General features: G+C 43.3%; 1 protein-coding gene across 7 annotated transcripts in view; it reads right to left on the bottom strand.

The window, feature by feature from the left end:
* Positions 1 to 18,158, bottom strand: part of LOC126556653 (uncharacterized protein CG43867) — a 135,088-nt gene that overhangs the window by 78,813 nt on the left and 38,117 nt on the right. The window contains exon 1 of one of the 7 annotated variants that reach the window (XM_050212053.1): positions 15,305 to 15,845. The exons of the other annotated variants lie outside the window; for them this stretch is intronic. Within the exon in view, the coding sequence (XP_050068010.1) occupies positions 15,305 to 15,637 (333 nt within the window). The 5' untranslated portion in view covers positions 15,638 to 15,845. Of the gene's footprint in view, positions 1 to 15,304; positions 15,846 to 18,158 lie in introns of those variants that run through there. 7 annotated transcript variants of the gene reach the window in all.

The raw sequence follows: 18,158 nt of genomic DNA, 5'->3' as shown, positions 1-18,158 counted from the left end.
CCAAATGGTTTGCAGATGTTCTTGTACCAACTGGTATTCCCTCAAATAGTTGCTCGGTGTCTCGGTGTAATCGATGATTGGTACCGCTTGCAGATTGCCACCGACGAGGAAGTGTCCCGGTGTCAATGGTTCCAAGTCCGACGGCTCATCGGATAGAGGTGTAATTGGTCGCGAATTCAAACATTGCTCTACCTGGGCAAGTAGGGTAAGCATGCTCTCCTGTGTGATGCTTGTTGTTCCTATTGTTCTGACTATATGCTTTTTAGCTGCCTTCACCGCCGCCTCCCATAAACCTCCAAAATGTGGTGCTCTTGGTGGGATAAACTTCCACTTCATATGATTCATCGCGCACCAATCAAATATAGCAGCTCGATCGTGTTCGTCGCTCTTTAGCATCTTGTAGACGCGATTCAGCTCATGTGCCGCTCCCTTAAAGGTGGTTGCATTGTCGGAATGCAGTTCACTGATTTGACCACGACGTGCAATCAAACGACGAAGTGCATTGATAAATGCTGTTGATGTTAAATCGCCAACCAGTTCGATATGTACCGCTCTTGTTGAAAAACATACAAATATGGCGATGTATGCTTTAATCGGACTTCTGTTGCGTATGGTTTGTTTTATATAGATTGGTCCGCAATAGTCTACTCCGCATACTGAGAATGGTCTTGTTGGTGTGATTCGTGATGTTGGCAAATCGGCGATACTTTGCTTAATAAGTGTGGGTTTGGCCTTAAAACATGCTTGGCAACTGTGGTACACAGACTTGCATAAATTGCGACCGCCAATTATCCAAAAGCTTTGGCGTAGTGTTGTTAAAAGCAGTTGTGGTGCAGCATGCAGCTTACTCAAGTGTATCGAAACAGCTAGTAGTGCGGACAGTGGATGTTTCGATGATAATATTACCGGGTGTTTTTCTGATTCCGACAGATGTGCGTTACTGAGCCGGCCACCAATGCGCAGAATACCTTGCGTATCTATGAAAGGGGAAATCCATTTCAGTGTGGAGTTCTTCGGAATCTCTTTGCCCTTCTGCAGGTGTTGTATCTCCTCGGAAAAGGTGTCTTGTTGCGAAAGATAACACAACTTGAGTTCTGCCGCCTTGAGTTCGTCTACAGTGAGCGGTGGGATATCCTTAGCATGGACCTTGTTTCCTACGCGGCGCTTTGCGTTTTGTATAAAGCGCAAACAATGTGCAACAACTCTTTGCAGTTTGTGGTAGATCGAAAATCGTGAGAACAAACTGTTTCGAAATTCGCAGATTAATGCTGTGCTTGCAACCCGTGACGATAGTTTTTCTTCTTCTGCGCTCTCATCTTCGCTTGGTGATGGTGTGTTCTGTGGCCATTCTTCCGAGTTGCGTGCTAACCAATGTGGCCCGTGCCACCAGCGCTCACACACTAGCAACTTTTCCGGCGTTAAACCTCGCGAAATGTCGTCTGCTGGATTGTCCGAGCCTGGAACATGCTTCCAGCATTGTATTCCAGCCGTGTGCTGAATTTTTGCAACCCTGTTTGCAACGAAGGGCTTCCATCGATTTGGTGCTGAATTCAGCCAGTGAAGGACAGTCATGGAATCGGTCCAACAGATGGTGGTAGCAGAAATTTTCAGTGATTGCTGGACTTTCTCGTAAAGAAGTGTGGCTAGTCGTGCTGCACATAATTCCAATCGAGCTATGGAATGTGAATTGGATAACGCAACGACCTTTGACTTGGCTGTTAGCAGCTGCACGGTGACTCCTTCCATGCTTTCAGCCCGAATGTAGCAACAAGCACCATATGCTAGTTGTGATGCGTCAGCAAAGATATGAATTTGTAGACTTGTTGCCGTGCATTGCGATATGTACCGTGGGACTGTCAAATTGCGTAGTGAAGATAATGTAGAGTGAAATTTCGACCATTCATGCTGTAAGTGCGATGGTAGCTCGCTGTCCCAGTCATATGCCTTTCCATGAATCTTGAGAGCCCATAGTTGCTGCATGAACATCTTTGCGATGATGATCGTTGGGCCCAGTAGCCCGAGGGGATCAAATATCTTGGCGATATATGACAAAATTAACCTTTTGGTCATGCTGGGTGTTGTAGGTGGTATCTCAATACGAAACCGTAGTGTGTCAGTTGCCGGTTCCCAAACGATGCCTAGTGTGGATACTTGTTTCGAGCTCTTCCACTCGTGCGAGAGTTGTACCGCCACATCTTCTGAAGGAACGTTCTTCAATGCTTCGGAGCGGTTCGATGCCCATTTCTTCAGCGTGAAACCAGCTGAATTTAGCATGTCTGAGATTTGCCTTTGTATAACGATTGCTTCGGACAAATCATCGGTACCCGTTAGCAAATCATCTACGTAAAAATCGTTCATGACCGCGTTCATTGCCAAAGGATACTCTTCCTTGTGGTCAAGAGCAATCTGTTTGAGGGTCCTGGTTGCCAAAAATGGAGCAGAGGCTGTGCCGTACGTAACCGTCTGTAGCTCAAAGGTCGATATAGGATCTGCAGGATGTTCTCTGTACCGGATGCGTAGATAGTTACGATCATGAGGGCTATGTAAAATTTGCCGATACATCTTCTCTACGTCTGCAGTGAGAGCAATGGCACGAGAACGAAACCGAAGGATAATCGATAAAAGATCTTCTTGAACGACTGGTCCCACTAAGAGTTTATCGTTCAATGAGTAACCACTCGAAGTCTTACAGGATGCATCGAACACGACACGCACCTTCGTGGTTGTGCTTGACTCTTTAACGACAGCGTGATGTGGGAGGTAGTAATGCTCTACCGAATCGTTTGCAGGACTGGTAAGCCGCTTCATATGCCCCAAATGCTCATATTCTTTCATAAATTTCACATACTCTTCTTTCATTTTAGCATTGGTGTTCAACCGCCGTTCGATAGAACGCAGTCTGCGATCGGCTATCTCCTTCGACTCTCCTAAAACGATATTAGGGTTGGAGTTAAATGGCAAACTAACGACATACCTTCCACTTGAGTTGCGAACAGTTGTTGCTGCGAAATGCTTCTCGCAAGCATTCTCCTCAACCGATAGCACAGGATCCTCGGCTATGGTTTCACTCTCCCAGAACCGCTGCATGGTCTCCTCCAGTGGGGTGTCGTATGCAGATAGATGGCACAGCCGCGGACCGACTGACGAATGATGAGTGTTGCCGGTGACAACCCAACCAAAGTGGGTTTCGACCAGCCACGGTTTGCCTCTACCGATAGAGCACTTGCGACCGGTGTGGAGCTCCCAGAACGTATCGCCTCCGATGACGATGTCGATTTGCCCCGGACTGTTAAAGGTGCTGTCCGCCAATGCCACGTCCGGCATTTTCCATGAAGAGACGTCCGTTGGTGATGTAGGGATGTTTGCGGATGGCGTGTCCAGAACCAAGAAAGTCATCTCCGTTGCGAAGGGTTGTGTCTTGGACTGAACGGTAGCGACGATGGAACCCTTGATCTGCTGTACTGCATTGCCGATGCCCGATACAGCGACGTTGACCCTTTTGCGACTCGTCAGCAGTTTCCGTGCGAACTCCTCAGCGATGAAATTCGACATGGATCCCGAATCCAACAACGCCCTTGCTTCATGGGTGTTCCCGTAGTCATCCTTGATCTGGATGTTTGCCGTCGCCAGAAACACATTGTCTTCATTCGACTGAGCTGACAATGTTACCGTTGCGGGTGGAGCATAGGGTGGTGAATGATGTAGAAGTGTGTGATGACGCTCACGACACGTGCGACACGAATAATCCGACTTGCACGCTCTAACCTGATGATTGCTGCTCAAACAGTTCCAGCACAGCCGCTTCGATGCGACGACGTCCCGTCGCTGTTGGACCTCCTTGGCGATGAACACTGGACAGTTGCGCAGTGTGTGGTCTTCGGAACACTCCAATGGACACTTTGGCTGTTGGGTGTGCGCAGTCGATGCAGCAGGAGCCGAGCGAGATGTAGCTGCATTCGCGATGAATCTCCGTTGCCCTGGTTGACGAATGAGACCGGCCACCTTGATACCACTAGCTGCTTGATCCTTCACGAAGTTGTTGGTCGATTTCAAGATTTGGATACGATCTTGCACGAAGTCGATCACATCCTTATATTTGTCCGTCGTGAAGTGCACGGAATGTTTCTCCCAAGCCAACAATGTCTCTCGATCCAACTTCATCAGCAGCATGTTTGAGAGGGGTGTGTCCCACGAGTCAACCGGTTCGTTCAGCTTTTTCAACCCGTTGACGAAGCGGGTGAATTCATCCACCAGGTGCGTGAGCTTGTCAACGCACACCAATTGCACTCCCGGAAGGTAGTGCAATTTGCGATAGTATTCGCGAATCAAAAGACGAGAATTGTCGTACCGTTTAAGAAGCGCCGCCCAGGTAACCGAATAGTTGTCCGCCGTTAAAGGTGTATGCTCGAAGGGTACCGCCGCGTCCCCCTTCAACGATGACAGTAAGTATTGTAGCTTCGCGATAGATGGAAGCTCGGCTGAAGCGTCGATCATTGCGATGAAGCGATCTCGGAAAGAAAGCCATTTTGTGTGATCTCCGTCAAATGTTGGAAGTTCGATTTTGGGCAAACGTAAATTTGGCGCGTGGGGTCGACCGAATGCAAGCGTTGAGGAAGCCAAGCCCGTTGTATCGTTGAGCGAACCTTCTTCCTTTGGCTGTCTTTCCCGTAGAAATGATTTTAGCTTGCGACAGCGTTCTTCAATGTCGATCCGTTCCATTATGCTGGCTTCGACCGCTTCGTCTTTATCTTCAAGCTCTTCCAGTTTCGAAACTGCGGTGAAAAACTCTTCCTTAAGTTTCGCCAGATCTTCTAACACCTCCGGAATCTGCTTGGCATCATCACTCGAATATTTCGCCTGGAACCGTTCCAGCGATTTTATGTTCTCCAGGGCGATCCTCTTTTTCAGTTGCACTGCTTTAATTTTCTTATCCATTGCACAAAGAAAATACTGCGATATCACACGAAAATAACGAACAAAGCGATGGCGCGAAATTCAAAATGATGGCGTGTAACCGACCGTTGCCCTTGATGCGGGGCGATATGCGATGGCGGGAATTGTCACGGAATGACTTGCACACTTGACGACGAATACCGAATTCCACTCTTGATGCAGAATGAAACTTATGTCTTCTCCGTATATCACGATCCGGTTCGAAGGACCAAAATGTGAAATATATTCACGAAAAGGGGCTGGCTGTGATATTTGGAGGAAGTTTGAATAGGAAAGTGTACACCTTTATCGCTGGTCGGTTTGCAACTGTATATTCGTTTGTCCTTTTTTGTATATAATATTTCATGCGGTTCATAATTCGTGTAGCTCGAGCAGTTTCTAACGTCGAGTAGTTTATAACCTAATCTTAGTTTCCTAACGCTTTGTTTTATGCAATTCAAATTTATGTTCGAAAATAATTATTCTAATTCCAACAGCAGTATTAGTGCTTTCATTTGGAAATTTGCTTGAAATGCTAAGCAACCGTCTGGCGACATCACGCAAAGTGTAGTTTTCATTTGAAAGCTTCGATGGCAAGTTTAGCATAGGAAAGGTTTTAAAGTCTGGTGAAATAGTGTGAGTGTGTGCTTAAAACATTAAAATGTAAATTGTTATCACAATCTGTGATTTTTTTTATCGCTCACAAAAGCAACAGCAACAGACCACTGAGGAAAGAAAATGAGCAGAAAACCCCAATTTTAGGATAACCGTAATGATACATTGTATGCGGGAACATCGTGTGTTTCGCTTATTTACTTTGAAATTGAAACAAAAATACGAAAATTAAGTCTCTAATTGAAAACTTTAATTCCACTTATTCACAAAACTAAAGTGCACCAACGCTACCACGTAAAAAAAAACAGAAAAGTCATTGCAATGAAGGAAAACAACGATATCAATCTAATAGGTTTCCCCTGCATTAAGCAATTCGATCGAAATAAAAGGTAGCTTCACTCTGATGACACTTCTACCACTGGTACTCTTGCTTTTTTGCTTGTATATGCCATCTGTCCGTGCGCTTTCGTTCGTCTCATTACCATAATCGAGTAGCCCAAATAGATCATTTTCGGTTTCATCATTTTCATGTGCCTTTCTTTGACGATGCTCAAAGCGGAATCGAAAATGGTTGCCGTTGGTTGGGAACCGAACTTTACGTTGTGCGATCGATCTTTACCGAATGAAAGATGGATTTCAAGGATGCCTAAAGAGGTAGAGAGAACCAATGTGTGTTTTGGTTCTCTCTCACACACACACACGCACACAAATGGACTGAAAATATCAAGCACAGTATCATCTTCGTCACGACCATAACCCTTCGAAACGACGACACATGAAACCGATTAGAATGTAAAGCAGCTGAAAGAAGCATCCGCTCAAGCACTTTTACTTAATCGAATTTCCAAATCGTTTGCAGCACGGTTTGCCTACCTTTCGTGCATTCAGGGATATTTTTTCACCTTCACAAGAAAAGTGTATTCACCACTCGAAGTGAATCATCCACGATGGAGTTGCATCCATCATCACGCGCTCTACCGTCTGCCGTGGTAGCGGTAGTTCTGGATTAGAGGGTTTTTTTCACTCTCTCTGTAGTTATTTGCAGTCACCTAGCAAGCTTCACAAGACATTTTACCACTAGATAGCGTTTGAAGCAGATGGGTTCTTTAGTTTTTCTACCACGGTAGAACATTTCAAATAGGGCCGGTGGACGAAAAAGTTTCATCCGATAGCAACGCAGATCAGGTGTTGCAAAAGCAGTGATGCTCAAACGCCTCAGCATCAGCGTTTTGGGGCAAAAACACATAATGTGTTTTTTTCCTCTACCTTTAAAACTCAAGGAAAAAAAAGGGGGGGGGGGGGAGGACTCCAGGATAAGGATAGTTTTAGCAAGTGTTAGCCACCTTACCTTTATGGTGGAAGCTGAGCAAAGAGTTTCCGATTAGCATAAACCATCAGCCAGCTCATTTGTCAGCAGATGACATTCAATAAAGTTTTCCGACGGTTGCAACACACGAAGAAAATAAATCGAATATTGGACGGGGTTTGTGCGTTTAGGTCTTCATACTCTTTGTACGGGTGACACAATAAATTGAGACTCAAGTTTTTTTTTTAAGATGTAAAATATATTCTGGACTTGAGTGCAGTTTTGAACACTTACTTTACGTCTCGAAGGCAAAACAGTACACGAAATATTCTTTTAAGTTTGTTTTGATGGCCGGTGAGATCGTTTATCAGACTCCTTTTTTTCACTACCTTCGCACCAACGTAACAAACGAACAAAGAATCGTTCTACTGGAAATGTTAGCATCAATCTTCAACGGCATCGTCAACCGTATACCGTGTCGTTTTCGTTTGATTTGGTTGAATGGTTAAAACAACAACAAAAACAGTGACATACTATCAGTGAACACTGCTTGGGCTACGATTATTTGACCGATGTCGGTGCATTTCGTAGAATCAACGTGACAAGCGTGATTGTAACCAACATGAAGCGTGTTTAGTTTCTATTCAATGAAGTGCCCGTATATAGCGTAATTGATTTTACCCAATGGGTTTTTTTTTTGTTTCTACTTTTCTTTACCGTACTTTGTTCAGCAGAAGAGAAAATAGCACAGGAAAGTTGGTGTCAAAGATGCAGCAGCCCATCGCAACGCAACCATTGAAGACTACTGAAGACGAAGGTCGGTTAATTTACGTTCCATTCACCAGTGACTGATTACGGGATGGTTGACTGATGTACGGAAAGGACGTGCCTTGGTCCACCCTAGACGCGACCGTTTTCTGAATCCTATAAAGAGTGGTACGATGGCATCACTATTTTTAGAAGCTACGCGCACCGCCGATCATGACGGTGATGATGACGATGCTGCTGATGATTATGGTGACGGTGATGAAGGTGATTGAGAAATGGATGTAAAATGAGAATGAACATAGCTAGAATGAAAACACATTCAAGGCAACCCGAGCGTGCTGAAAGATCAATCTCCTTAAACATGGTTTCCTATGGTCGAAAAACCTTTGCCTATGAATCTGGAGGAACCAACTACAGGGTGTTCAATAAGTTCGAATACAACTTTTTTCACCGATTCTTCATTGAATCATCGATCTAACTGTTGCATGTGGTGTCGACTAACTGTCATTTAGTTGGCAAACACTGTGCACGATGAAAGAGTACCGCGATCTTATAGAAAAATTATTTGTAGGAGGCGGACAGCCCGGCGATATATTCTGTCGATTGAAATCTCACGGAGTGAAGCAGAATTTTATACAGTATACTACCATTCGTCGATACTAGGAGACAGGCTCAAACAATGACCGTACAAGAATCGGGCGGCTGCGTTCTGCGAGGACGCCAGCATTTATCAAGGTAGTGGGGAGCGAATCCGTCGAACCCGCTCGATCCGGTAGACCGCTGCTGACCTAAATGTATCAATCGGAACGACTCACACTATTATGGCGAAGGACCTAGGGTACATGCCGTACAAGAAATGTAAAGTACATGGAGTAAAGGAGACTGCAAAGAAGAAGAGGCTGGACAGATGCAAATTGATACTGTCGCGGCACGCAGGTCAGGAGTTGAAAATCTTCGATGAAAATCTCTTCGTTTTGGAACAGCCGCACAATGTTCAGAATGATTGACTGAGGGGGAGGGGGGGGACTTTGGCCAGCGTTCCAAATAAACATCCTATGGTTTCAGAATGCCGCGTCGGTGATGATGGCCATATCCAGGCGTGGCAAACTCCCATTAGTTTTTATTGAGAAAAACGTCAAAATTAACGCCGCGTACTACAAAACCGAGGTTCTGGAGAAAGTTGTGGCTCTGGCACTTCAGGATCCTTACATTTTCGGGAAGGATTCTTACATTTTCCAACAAGACAGCGCTCCGGCCCACACGGCGAATATCGTTCAAGCGTGGTATCGGGAGAATTCGTGAATTGGGAGAACGAAGTTTCTAGATAATATGACATGGTTCCCCTTATCTCAAGCCCCTTGATCACACATGCTTGCCAAGCAAAGGGAGTATAAAGGGAACACAGTCGACCAATTTTAGAACGTTATTTCCAAGATCTGGAACGAAATGCCGATGGAACAAGTGCGTTGTTTCGTTTGAGAAACGTCTCATGCTTGTGATAAAATACAATGGGGAGGCGAAGGGGGGGGGGGGGGGTTTGTGCTCCTACACGGCTTCAAGAAATAATATCTTATGTTTACACTATTTGAGCCCGTTTCAAAAGTGTATTCGAATATATTTAACACCCTGTACGAGTAAGATGGCCAAGAGATGTTGATGACTTATCAACCGGCAGTAGGATCTTTTATTTCTTCCACGGTTTGACATTCGATATCTTTGAAATGTAATAGTGAGGGCCTAGTTTTTCGTACTTCCTTGTTGGAGTATTTAATAAGAGAACACAAAAATTGGTTTGTTTTGTTTTCTATTGTTTTGAGGAGGTATTGTTATTTTTGCGTGCCACACGAATCGTTAAATAACAATGTTTCAATTGAACGATTTAACAACAAAATTTGTCCTTACATGGTTAAAAATACGTCTTACAATATTTCTTAAAAGCCAGAGACAACGGTCTTGTCCTATGACTCCACATCCCAAGTATCCTTCCAATCCATATTCGTATTTCCCCATTCCTTTTTTGTTAAATGTTTTGTTGTCTATGTTTTAAGTGTATTTTTTGTAGTGCCACGGGTAATCCGATGACTGGGCAGCAGCACTCGAGGGCGATTCCAACACTGCCGTAAAAGGGAGGCAGGCGTTGTTGAAAGTGCAGTGTTCTCCACTCCAGTCCAGTTTTGGCACATTGAGTTTGACAGCGTTGGCGTCGGGTTCGGGGTGTTTGGCGGGCTCAGTCTCGGGAGTAGTGAAGTCGCTTTCGCTGCTGCGGGATAGAGCTTGTCGATCATCCTTTGATTGGACGTTGACTAGATTGAGCTTGGAATGTCATTGCTGGAATGCACTGGAGAACACTGTACGCAGACAAATAAATGTTCGTGCTGTCTTAACGATGTTTATCTGTTCGTTACAGTCCAGACCATAACAAAATGATCAACAATAGATCAGCCACAACACCACAATAGCCGGAATTCGGATGCAACCAACCACCATCATTACAATAGCCACCGCAATAGAACCGGACCATCATCCACGAATACATCATCATCATCATCATCATCATCATCATCAGCATCATCAACACCATCGCCACAACCATCCACAACCGAGTATGCCCGGGATAAGGCAAATAATAGGGAGGAAATGCCTTATCAATATGATTGTAATTTTGTTTTTTTTTTTTCAACACAAGCGGTGTTGACAATACGGCACTGGACCGTCATTATTAATTATAAATAAATAAATAAAAAAAATATTTCTTAAAAAATATTACACTAAACTATTCTTTTCGGTCTACATAGCGTATTTTCAGTTGCATATTCTTTGTCACTATATGTTAGCCAAGATGGGTTCAATTATTCCAATTTTTCCAACCTTATAGACCACCATCCAAGGTGAAAACTTTCTCCAACAACTAGAACACGCTATCGCGTCGTTGTTTGATTTCCTACAAAAAAAAAAAAAAAAAAAAAAAATCCAACGATCTCTACCGTCACCAGTGCGCCGTTGAACGTCATCGTTTGCGTCAGCTTCAGCGTACATCCATCACACGGGCACCTTATTGGAAAGTATTCTGAACCCAACAGTCGCAGACGCAAATAGCGCCGGTTCGCATAAAACTTTTCTTTCGTTTGCTTTCCGGTACAGAACCACTGCACCTATAACTTGAGTTACTAAAATTTATTATTCAATCATCGCATGTTCACTGCTCGTATCATTCGCCCCACCGATGGAAGATTCCATCTTCTCGCCGAAACCATCGATAAAACTAACGGTACCGTATGGTGGTGCTTCAGTTTGTCTCTCTATATTTCGTTCAGTTTTTAGCACATACCAATCGCATGCCACAAAAAAAGCCGAAATCACGAAAGGGAAATAATAGACTGTCAGCTAGAGAACTAAAAATGGTCAAAATGAATAGAGAAAAAAAAACCAAAACAGGGATGGGTGAATCACAAATCTGACGAGCTGTTTTTTATTTTCCTCTGGCCGTCATGTCAAGCGCGTTCAAGTAGAGTCACCGACTTCGAAACTGGAACCCGGTTCCCTGGGTTCAAATGCACGAAGCACCGTCTCGGAATTCGCTAAATCGATAGCAATAATACGAGAAATGATACTTTCAAGTGGTTCTCGAGCAACTTCTTCCACCTCTGGAGAAAGAGCCAATAGCGCACAGAACGGTAGGCAACAACAAAAAAAACTTATGCAACTAGCAAGAAGCTACTAGACATGGTGGTACGAGGCAAGAGGCCTTAGAAATTGAAAGACTGCTTCTATTGCTTCGCAACCGTTTGGTAAAAGTTTGGTACCGATGGTTTTCAAACGAAACGCTTTCGCGAGGAAGTTTCTACGCTGCACGTGTATCACTTGCGCAATTCTTCCGATGAAAAGACGATACAATTTCCCATCAACTCACATGTATTGATTTCATTCCGTTTAGGTAGTGTTCCGATTTTTATAGCTGTGAAAAGGAAAACTTGGATTTTAAAACTGCACAGCACGTTTTACTGAGGGTTTTTTTTTTTTTAAAGAAATTGATAGAACTTTGCTGAAGAAGATATAATAAATTAAAATTTATATGACGGTCACTTAGGAAACCATTTACAAACCATTTTAATACATAAATTAAATTACCTAATCAGAGACGATGATAAAGGACCGAATTATTAATCCTTTTGTTATTATTAACACCTTTGTTCCAAACTTAATTAACTTGAAAACAGCAACTTTACTTCCAATACATATACAATAATACATCCAGTAAAAAAACCCTCCAAGACATTAGGCATATAAGCTCTATCTGATCCACTCACCTGAAAACAAAAATTCTTTCCGCAAAAGCTTAAAATTGTAGCATTTCAGCCTGGAATTATATCTGCTTTATTTTTAAAGTATCTTTTCCGTTTGGATAAAGAGCTTCATCGATACTTCTGATTTAAAAATGCATTGAAAGAACAAAATAATTCAAATTTAAGAAGAAAGTGCCAGGCTCGAAACAGGCACCGAACAAACATTTTCGTTCACCGGAAGAATAAATCTTACGTACTGTTCTGGATTCCTTGTTGTTATTATTCAGAACGGTACGCCATGGATGGAAAGCAAAATAAAGAAAGGAACAAAATTCGAAAGTGGAAATAAATCCAACAATTTTCCACTGGTTCACTGCACAATGAACACTCTGTGCGATGCAACGATTGATGCATCACGCGTTGAAAGCAGGTAGCTTTTTGTTTCGTTGTTTGTTTCGTTGGGTCGGAAAGAGGAAACGGATGCACCTGATACATCAAGCGGGACTACACGAAACACTCACAGTATTGGATGAAGTTCCAGAAAAAAGTGATATCGTACGCAACAAACAAAGGAGAATAGACAAAATTTGAACGATCATTTGAGAACGATGGAGACGCCTGGTGGTTTACGGTTACGAAGAAAAAGTAAGGATGGAGACGCCCAGTACTTTAGGATTTTTATAAAATATAAGTACTTGGAACTGTGTTTTGTTTTACACTTTAATTGGAAACATAGAATGTCTCCAGATCGATGCGAATTGTAACTAGCCTGTAAATTAGCTTTAAGCAATACAGTCAAGTCGTCCCTCACAAAATATTTTAAAAAAATTACAAAAATACTCAAAACCACCGTTCACCGGAAATATTTCATTTGATTTGTATAGCAAGCAGACGTTACAATTATCACACATAGTAAACGAGTACAGTGCATACAATTAAAGCTTTAAAGCAGCTCCCAATAGAGCCTGCTCCAGCGCAATCATACGAGTGCACGGACGATAATTTTAAACATTTTCGTTTGTGATTAAAATTTATTATTTACGAGTTCTTGTTTTTTAATATTCCATCCCGGTCACCGCTATTGGTTACAATGTGTGTTCCTGCTGCCCAAAGGGTCACTTTTTTAATTTTGTTTCGCTTTTTTTCATCCAACCCCTTTAATACAGCTGCAACGAAAATGTTGCAATAAGTGACAAAAAGTAAAAGACGGGTATTCCCTCTCTCTCTCTCTCTCTCTCTCTCTCTCTCTCTCTCTCTCTCTTTTATCGTTTTTGTTGTACATGCTATCGGTTCCCCGTAAAGGAGCGTTGAATGCAACGCGCTGCACAATCTGCTACCATATCAACACGATCATGCTTGGTTTATCGCCAGCGTGGTGTTTCCGACATCGGATTGTTTGTTCGAAAAATAAAAACAAGTTAAATAAAATGAAACACACATGTACACATGCGAAAGAAATTGTACACTATTTGAAAAAGTGGCTATTTCACCCTTGGCCATACAGTTTCCCTCACGTTCCGGCTTTGTTACGCTAACTATCGCTAAATCCTTCATGACGGTTTGCACCTGCGTGAATTTCCGCTTTAAAACAGACTGTAGCTTTGTTTATCGTTTTTTTTCGAATTTTATTTTTTTCGAAAGTCTTTTTCCACCGTTGGTTTTTATACTCGACCGTTTCTGTTGGTTAACAATTCATTCAACGCTACGGTTGTCTGTTGAACGAATGCATTCCTGTTGCATGTTCAATGTTTGTTCGTCCTGTTGGAAAACTTAACTGACCTGCAGGCCTAAACGGAAGTTTCACTGAAATGGACCTTCGCACCATCTCTCCTTCCTATTGTTTTTCACTCCTGCCCTTCGGCCTGTTAATGAATGTTTACTGTGTGACTGATGATGGGAAAGGAGGCTTTTGTATGTGTGTTTGTGCATGTTTGCACAGCACCATCTAGACAAACATTACTGGGATATCTAACAGGACGAAAATCGTGCATAGCTCCCACTATCATGGTCGCTTTGACTGCAATAAAAAGTTGTACGATAGCGTAAGCTATTGCCAAGGCCTTTATTATGCAACCAACAGAACCGAAAGGGAGTTTGTAATGGGTGTGTGAGTTTGAAAATCGATTCCGAATCCAAGAGTTCATCCACACGTACACCCCAAGGAATGGGTAAGCAGACAAAACAACACTCGTAACGACTTACTGCAGTAATAATAGTAATAATCTCCTCCCACCGAATCAACTGTAACGGTTGCGGTTGAGCATGTTGGTTTAAAAATTGACCTACTCCTCCATTCCTGTGTTTCATGGCACAGCTGCAGCTAGTATGCATTTCTAATGGAATCTATCTCGTATGGGTTGCATCACAAGCTTTGCATAGTAATCAACTCATCAACAAAATAACTATCCCAATGATTGGACTCTGTATCTCCGGATATGAGCTTTTGTTAAATAAATTAGAAAAACTGGTTTTGATTCAGTGATTCAGTTAACCCACAAATATGGAAGAACACAGAAAAAGACCAATCGAGTTGTTTTGAGTTTTGACGAATATTTTTCAAGAAATTCATAACGCATGAAGTGTGATTTCATGGCAAAAGTTTTGCATGACATTGCCTACTCTGTTTTAATTGCAATTTGAAACAATGCACCTAACTAAAAGGTTAGGGCAAACGCTTTGCATCGATCCTCATATCCTCATGTGATGAAATTGAAAAAATTTCCCTAAAAGGTTTATATACTAAGTTGGAAAGCAGAATGCTTTATGACTATGGAAAACTTTAAGAAATGGAGAAGATTGACTGCCTTACAGTCAAGATAAATTTCCAAATTAATTCAAGCGCCAAAATCTTGCGGTTCGGTTTTCGATAGGTTATAAACTTCTATACTAACTAAATAAGCAGTAGAAGCCACTATAATCACCACTTTCCAAAGACGGTTCACGCGACAGTAGAACTGTTCAATGGATACGATGATTAGGTGGAAGGATAATTTGGTTAGGGCTTATAATGTACAGCTTAGGCACCACTAGGACGCTGCTCGTCCGCAAATTCATATGCTTTAATAATGTTTCCCTAGCACTGCTCGATTGTATTTGTGTTCTACAATTCCTGATTTTGATTAACCGAAGACATTTTCACTGCAATGCTAAATAAACACCATATTTTATCCAAATTAAAGACCATTTGAACTGCACTGATTTTAGACGTCGCACACCATTGATCACTACCCGACTGGCACATTTCGCCACTGCTCACGTATCACACTGCAACAAAATTGCATCAGTTGCGAAGGAACCTACAATTTGTGATCACTTTTTGTCCCTCCCTTTAACTCGTTCGAAGCAATCCCGTTCACTGCACATACGCGCCCCTAAAATTTCCCCCCAACTGCGTTCCTACCTTTTTGAGCATTTCCTCCAGGGACTCCATGTCGAGATTGCAGTAGAGATTGTTACTGTTGCTGAGCATCGGATTGGAGCAATAGTAGTTTTTGGCCCGCACCAGCAGATGCTGATGGTGGCCCAGTTTCCGACCGGCGATCGGTGTGCTGCGGGCGGAAGATGCCGCGAGCGTACCGTTACCGGGCGTTGGCGAAAGGCGTTTGTGCGCGGGTGAGGCACCGGCCGAGGACGTCGTCCCGGTGCCACCGCTCAGATGCTCGATCAGGAAGTTATGGTAGCCGCCTTTCGGAGGAGGCGTTTCCAGCAGTAGCAGTATCGTGGCTAGGTCCATTGCATCAATCGTCGTGTGCGAAGGGCGCGATTACGACAACCGGTTGCTGACGGTGACGGCGTAGATGGGACCGATAACGAGGTCGATACAGGCGAGCGATTTGTTCGATCTGGCGTAAAGCTAGGCGGTTGCGGCAAACAAAAAGAAGCAAGCGGAAGCGTAGCAGCAAAGCGGGCGGCAAACGGCATTAACGCGCACACGGCAACGGTGCTGGTGGTGAATGACAAGAAGGACCTCAACCACCAGGCTGCGGAAGCAGCTGCAGCAGCAGGAGGGTCGATATCGCTTCACCAACACGCTCTCGTATGCTGGGTGTTGTGTTGATGATGTTTGTTTATTTTAAGGGAAGTTTTTTTCTTCTTCTTTTATTTTCCACCCGTCAAGGGTGTGTATGTGTGTATGACGATAGTCTTCGCGACGGACGGACGGTTTTGTAATGGCAATAAGGATTCGCTTATCGATTACAACGCGATGATGAGGTTAAAGAACGTATCGCCACCATGCGGCTGGCATGATGCTGTTGAGCCCATGACGAGCTGATATGGCGCCCCAAGAGTGGATGGTTTCGTTTGCTCATGCTGGTTTATTAGCGTACTTTACGTCTTATTTATCACTGGCAAGAAATGATCGTTTTTTTCGTGTGTGTGTTTGTGTGTGTGCCGTCATTCAACGCAATTTTAGGAACTAGTGAGATACAGCTAGGTTTGTCACACTTCAAACCCGTTCCATTTTATTCGTTTGATTGCACTTAGTATTTTATTCGCGATATTCACAAAATCACTTTAATACACCTTTTGGGCACAATAATTGCAAAACGAAAGGCTTTAAAAAGCGTTCGTACCGTTGCTGGAAAATTGCAAGCAAATCATACGAAACTAACTGAAACAAGCGACCACATTTATCTTTTCAAAACTATTTCACTGTTGACGCTGCCACATGTAAGATTTATCATTTACATTTTCATCAAGCCTCTATACACATATTCAATAGTATAACGACACATTTCAATTTGGAAAACCACAATTCATCACATTTTTGCCCCATACAGACACGATGGTTGAGCGTTGTTTGAACAAGCAATCATTATTTCTTATTTTGCACATTCGTTAGATTTATTTGTAAATATTTGTCACAATCACACAACAATACGAACTCCGTCGTCTTTTAGCTGCTGCGCGCAAAATGAATCGAGAACGCGAGTGCAAGAAAAATGTCGCATCAAAGAAAACTGCGGTCCAGTACGGTCGATGGTTAAGCCATCACTGAAATCCTTTGGCCGTTTGCACCGATAAAAGACAAATTCCTCAACGGCACCGTGAGGACGAATTTCCCGAGAGCAAAACGAACACACACTCACACACATTCACTGAGAGAATGCGAGTGAATGTCCCCGTTATCCTTGTGGGAAAATTGGAAAACCTAGATTGTGTCCAGCCCAGTGAAGAGCGAATAGAGCGCCACAGTGTGTACTTGTGTCGTGCGTACCGGTCTCCGAGAGATGGTAAACAAAGGTAACTCACTCTCTTTGCATCGCGACAACGCACAAAGAAAGGCAACTCTCCGCACAGTTGGAGAGTAATAGCTGTCACAATACTTCCTCTCAAATGCAGCTGGATTTGGAAGGATATTCATGTTAAAATGAATTTCCCTTTTCCACGTACGTGGGAAATGGGAATTTAACGGTGCTCAGTTTCGTTCGCTCGATGAGAATCGGTAAAATCTCTTTCTTGTTCATGTCCATCACAGCAAAAAGGGCGGCGGTTTGTCATGCAGAAAATTCTTAACTCTGTTTACGCGTGGAAGGTCCTAGATGGAAAATGAATCGCTTTAAGGCTGATTGATTGTAATCATTACGATTGGTTTAATAAATAGTCTGCGGAGTTTTCTTGCCATTCATTAGCTTATTTTGCCTTTTTTGCAATATTTTTGCTAAATTATGTAAAATATAATTCAACAATTTTCAAGAAATCATTCATTTCATGGATTTTATCGTTCATCGTTTCTATTACAATTTGTGTTGTTTTGGAACATCTTTTCCATTTTCGCCAATGCTTAACCCATCGAGTTCGAAAGCTCACCCAAAAAGACGATCCAAATTTGCTACGACCACCGGTCACGGGCAATAGGTCACGTCAGGAGCGTCGTCCTACAATGCCAACGACGGCGACTGGCAAAGATGACCCGCCCGGTCCATTCGTTCGTTACGCTTCTATTGGCCATTTTTTGATTGGCTCGTTGTTTCTCGCTTCCTTCCGGCGGCATGGACCCGGTTGCATCACGAGCATAAAATATGAGCACAACCGGGCTGACCGTGTCCCGTACCTGGGTGCTGCTTCGATTCCGTTTCCGTGAAGCAATCCGCACTCTCCGTAAGGTGCGGTGCTGGTCGGTAGGAAAAAAAGGGTAGAAAATCGATTTTTTTCCTTCAAACGCTGGTATTAAAGTGGAACTGCCAGAAGGCCCAAAAGTTGGTAGGACTGCAAAAGATGGGGGCGCATAGGGTGGGGCACGTTGGCGACGG

Source organism: Anopheles maculipalpis, chromosome 2RL, assembly GCF_943734695.1.
Source record: "Anopheles maculipalpis chromosome 2RL, idAnoMacuDA_375_x, whole genome shotgun sequence".
NCBI classification, from domain to species: domain Eukaryota; kingdom Metazoa; phylum Arthropoda; class Insecta; order Diptera; family Culicidae; genus Anopheles; species Anopheles maculipalpis.
The sequence above is the reverse complement of the archived record's forward strand: the minus strand, read 5'-3'. Positions and strand labels throughout refer to the sequence as shown.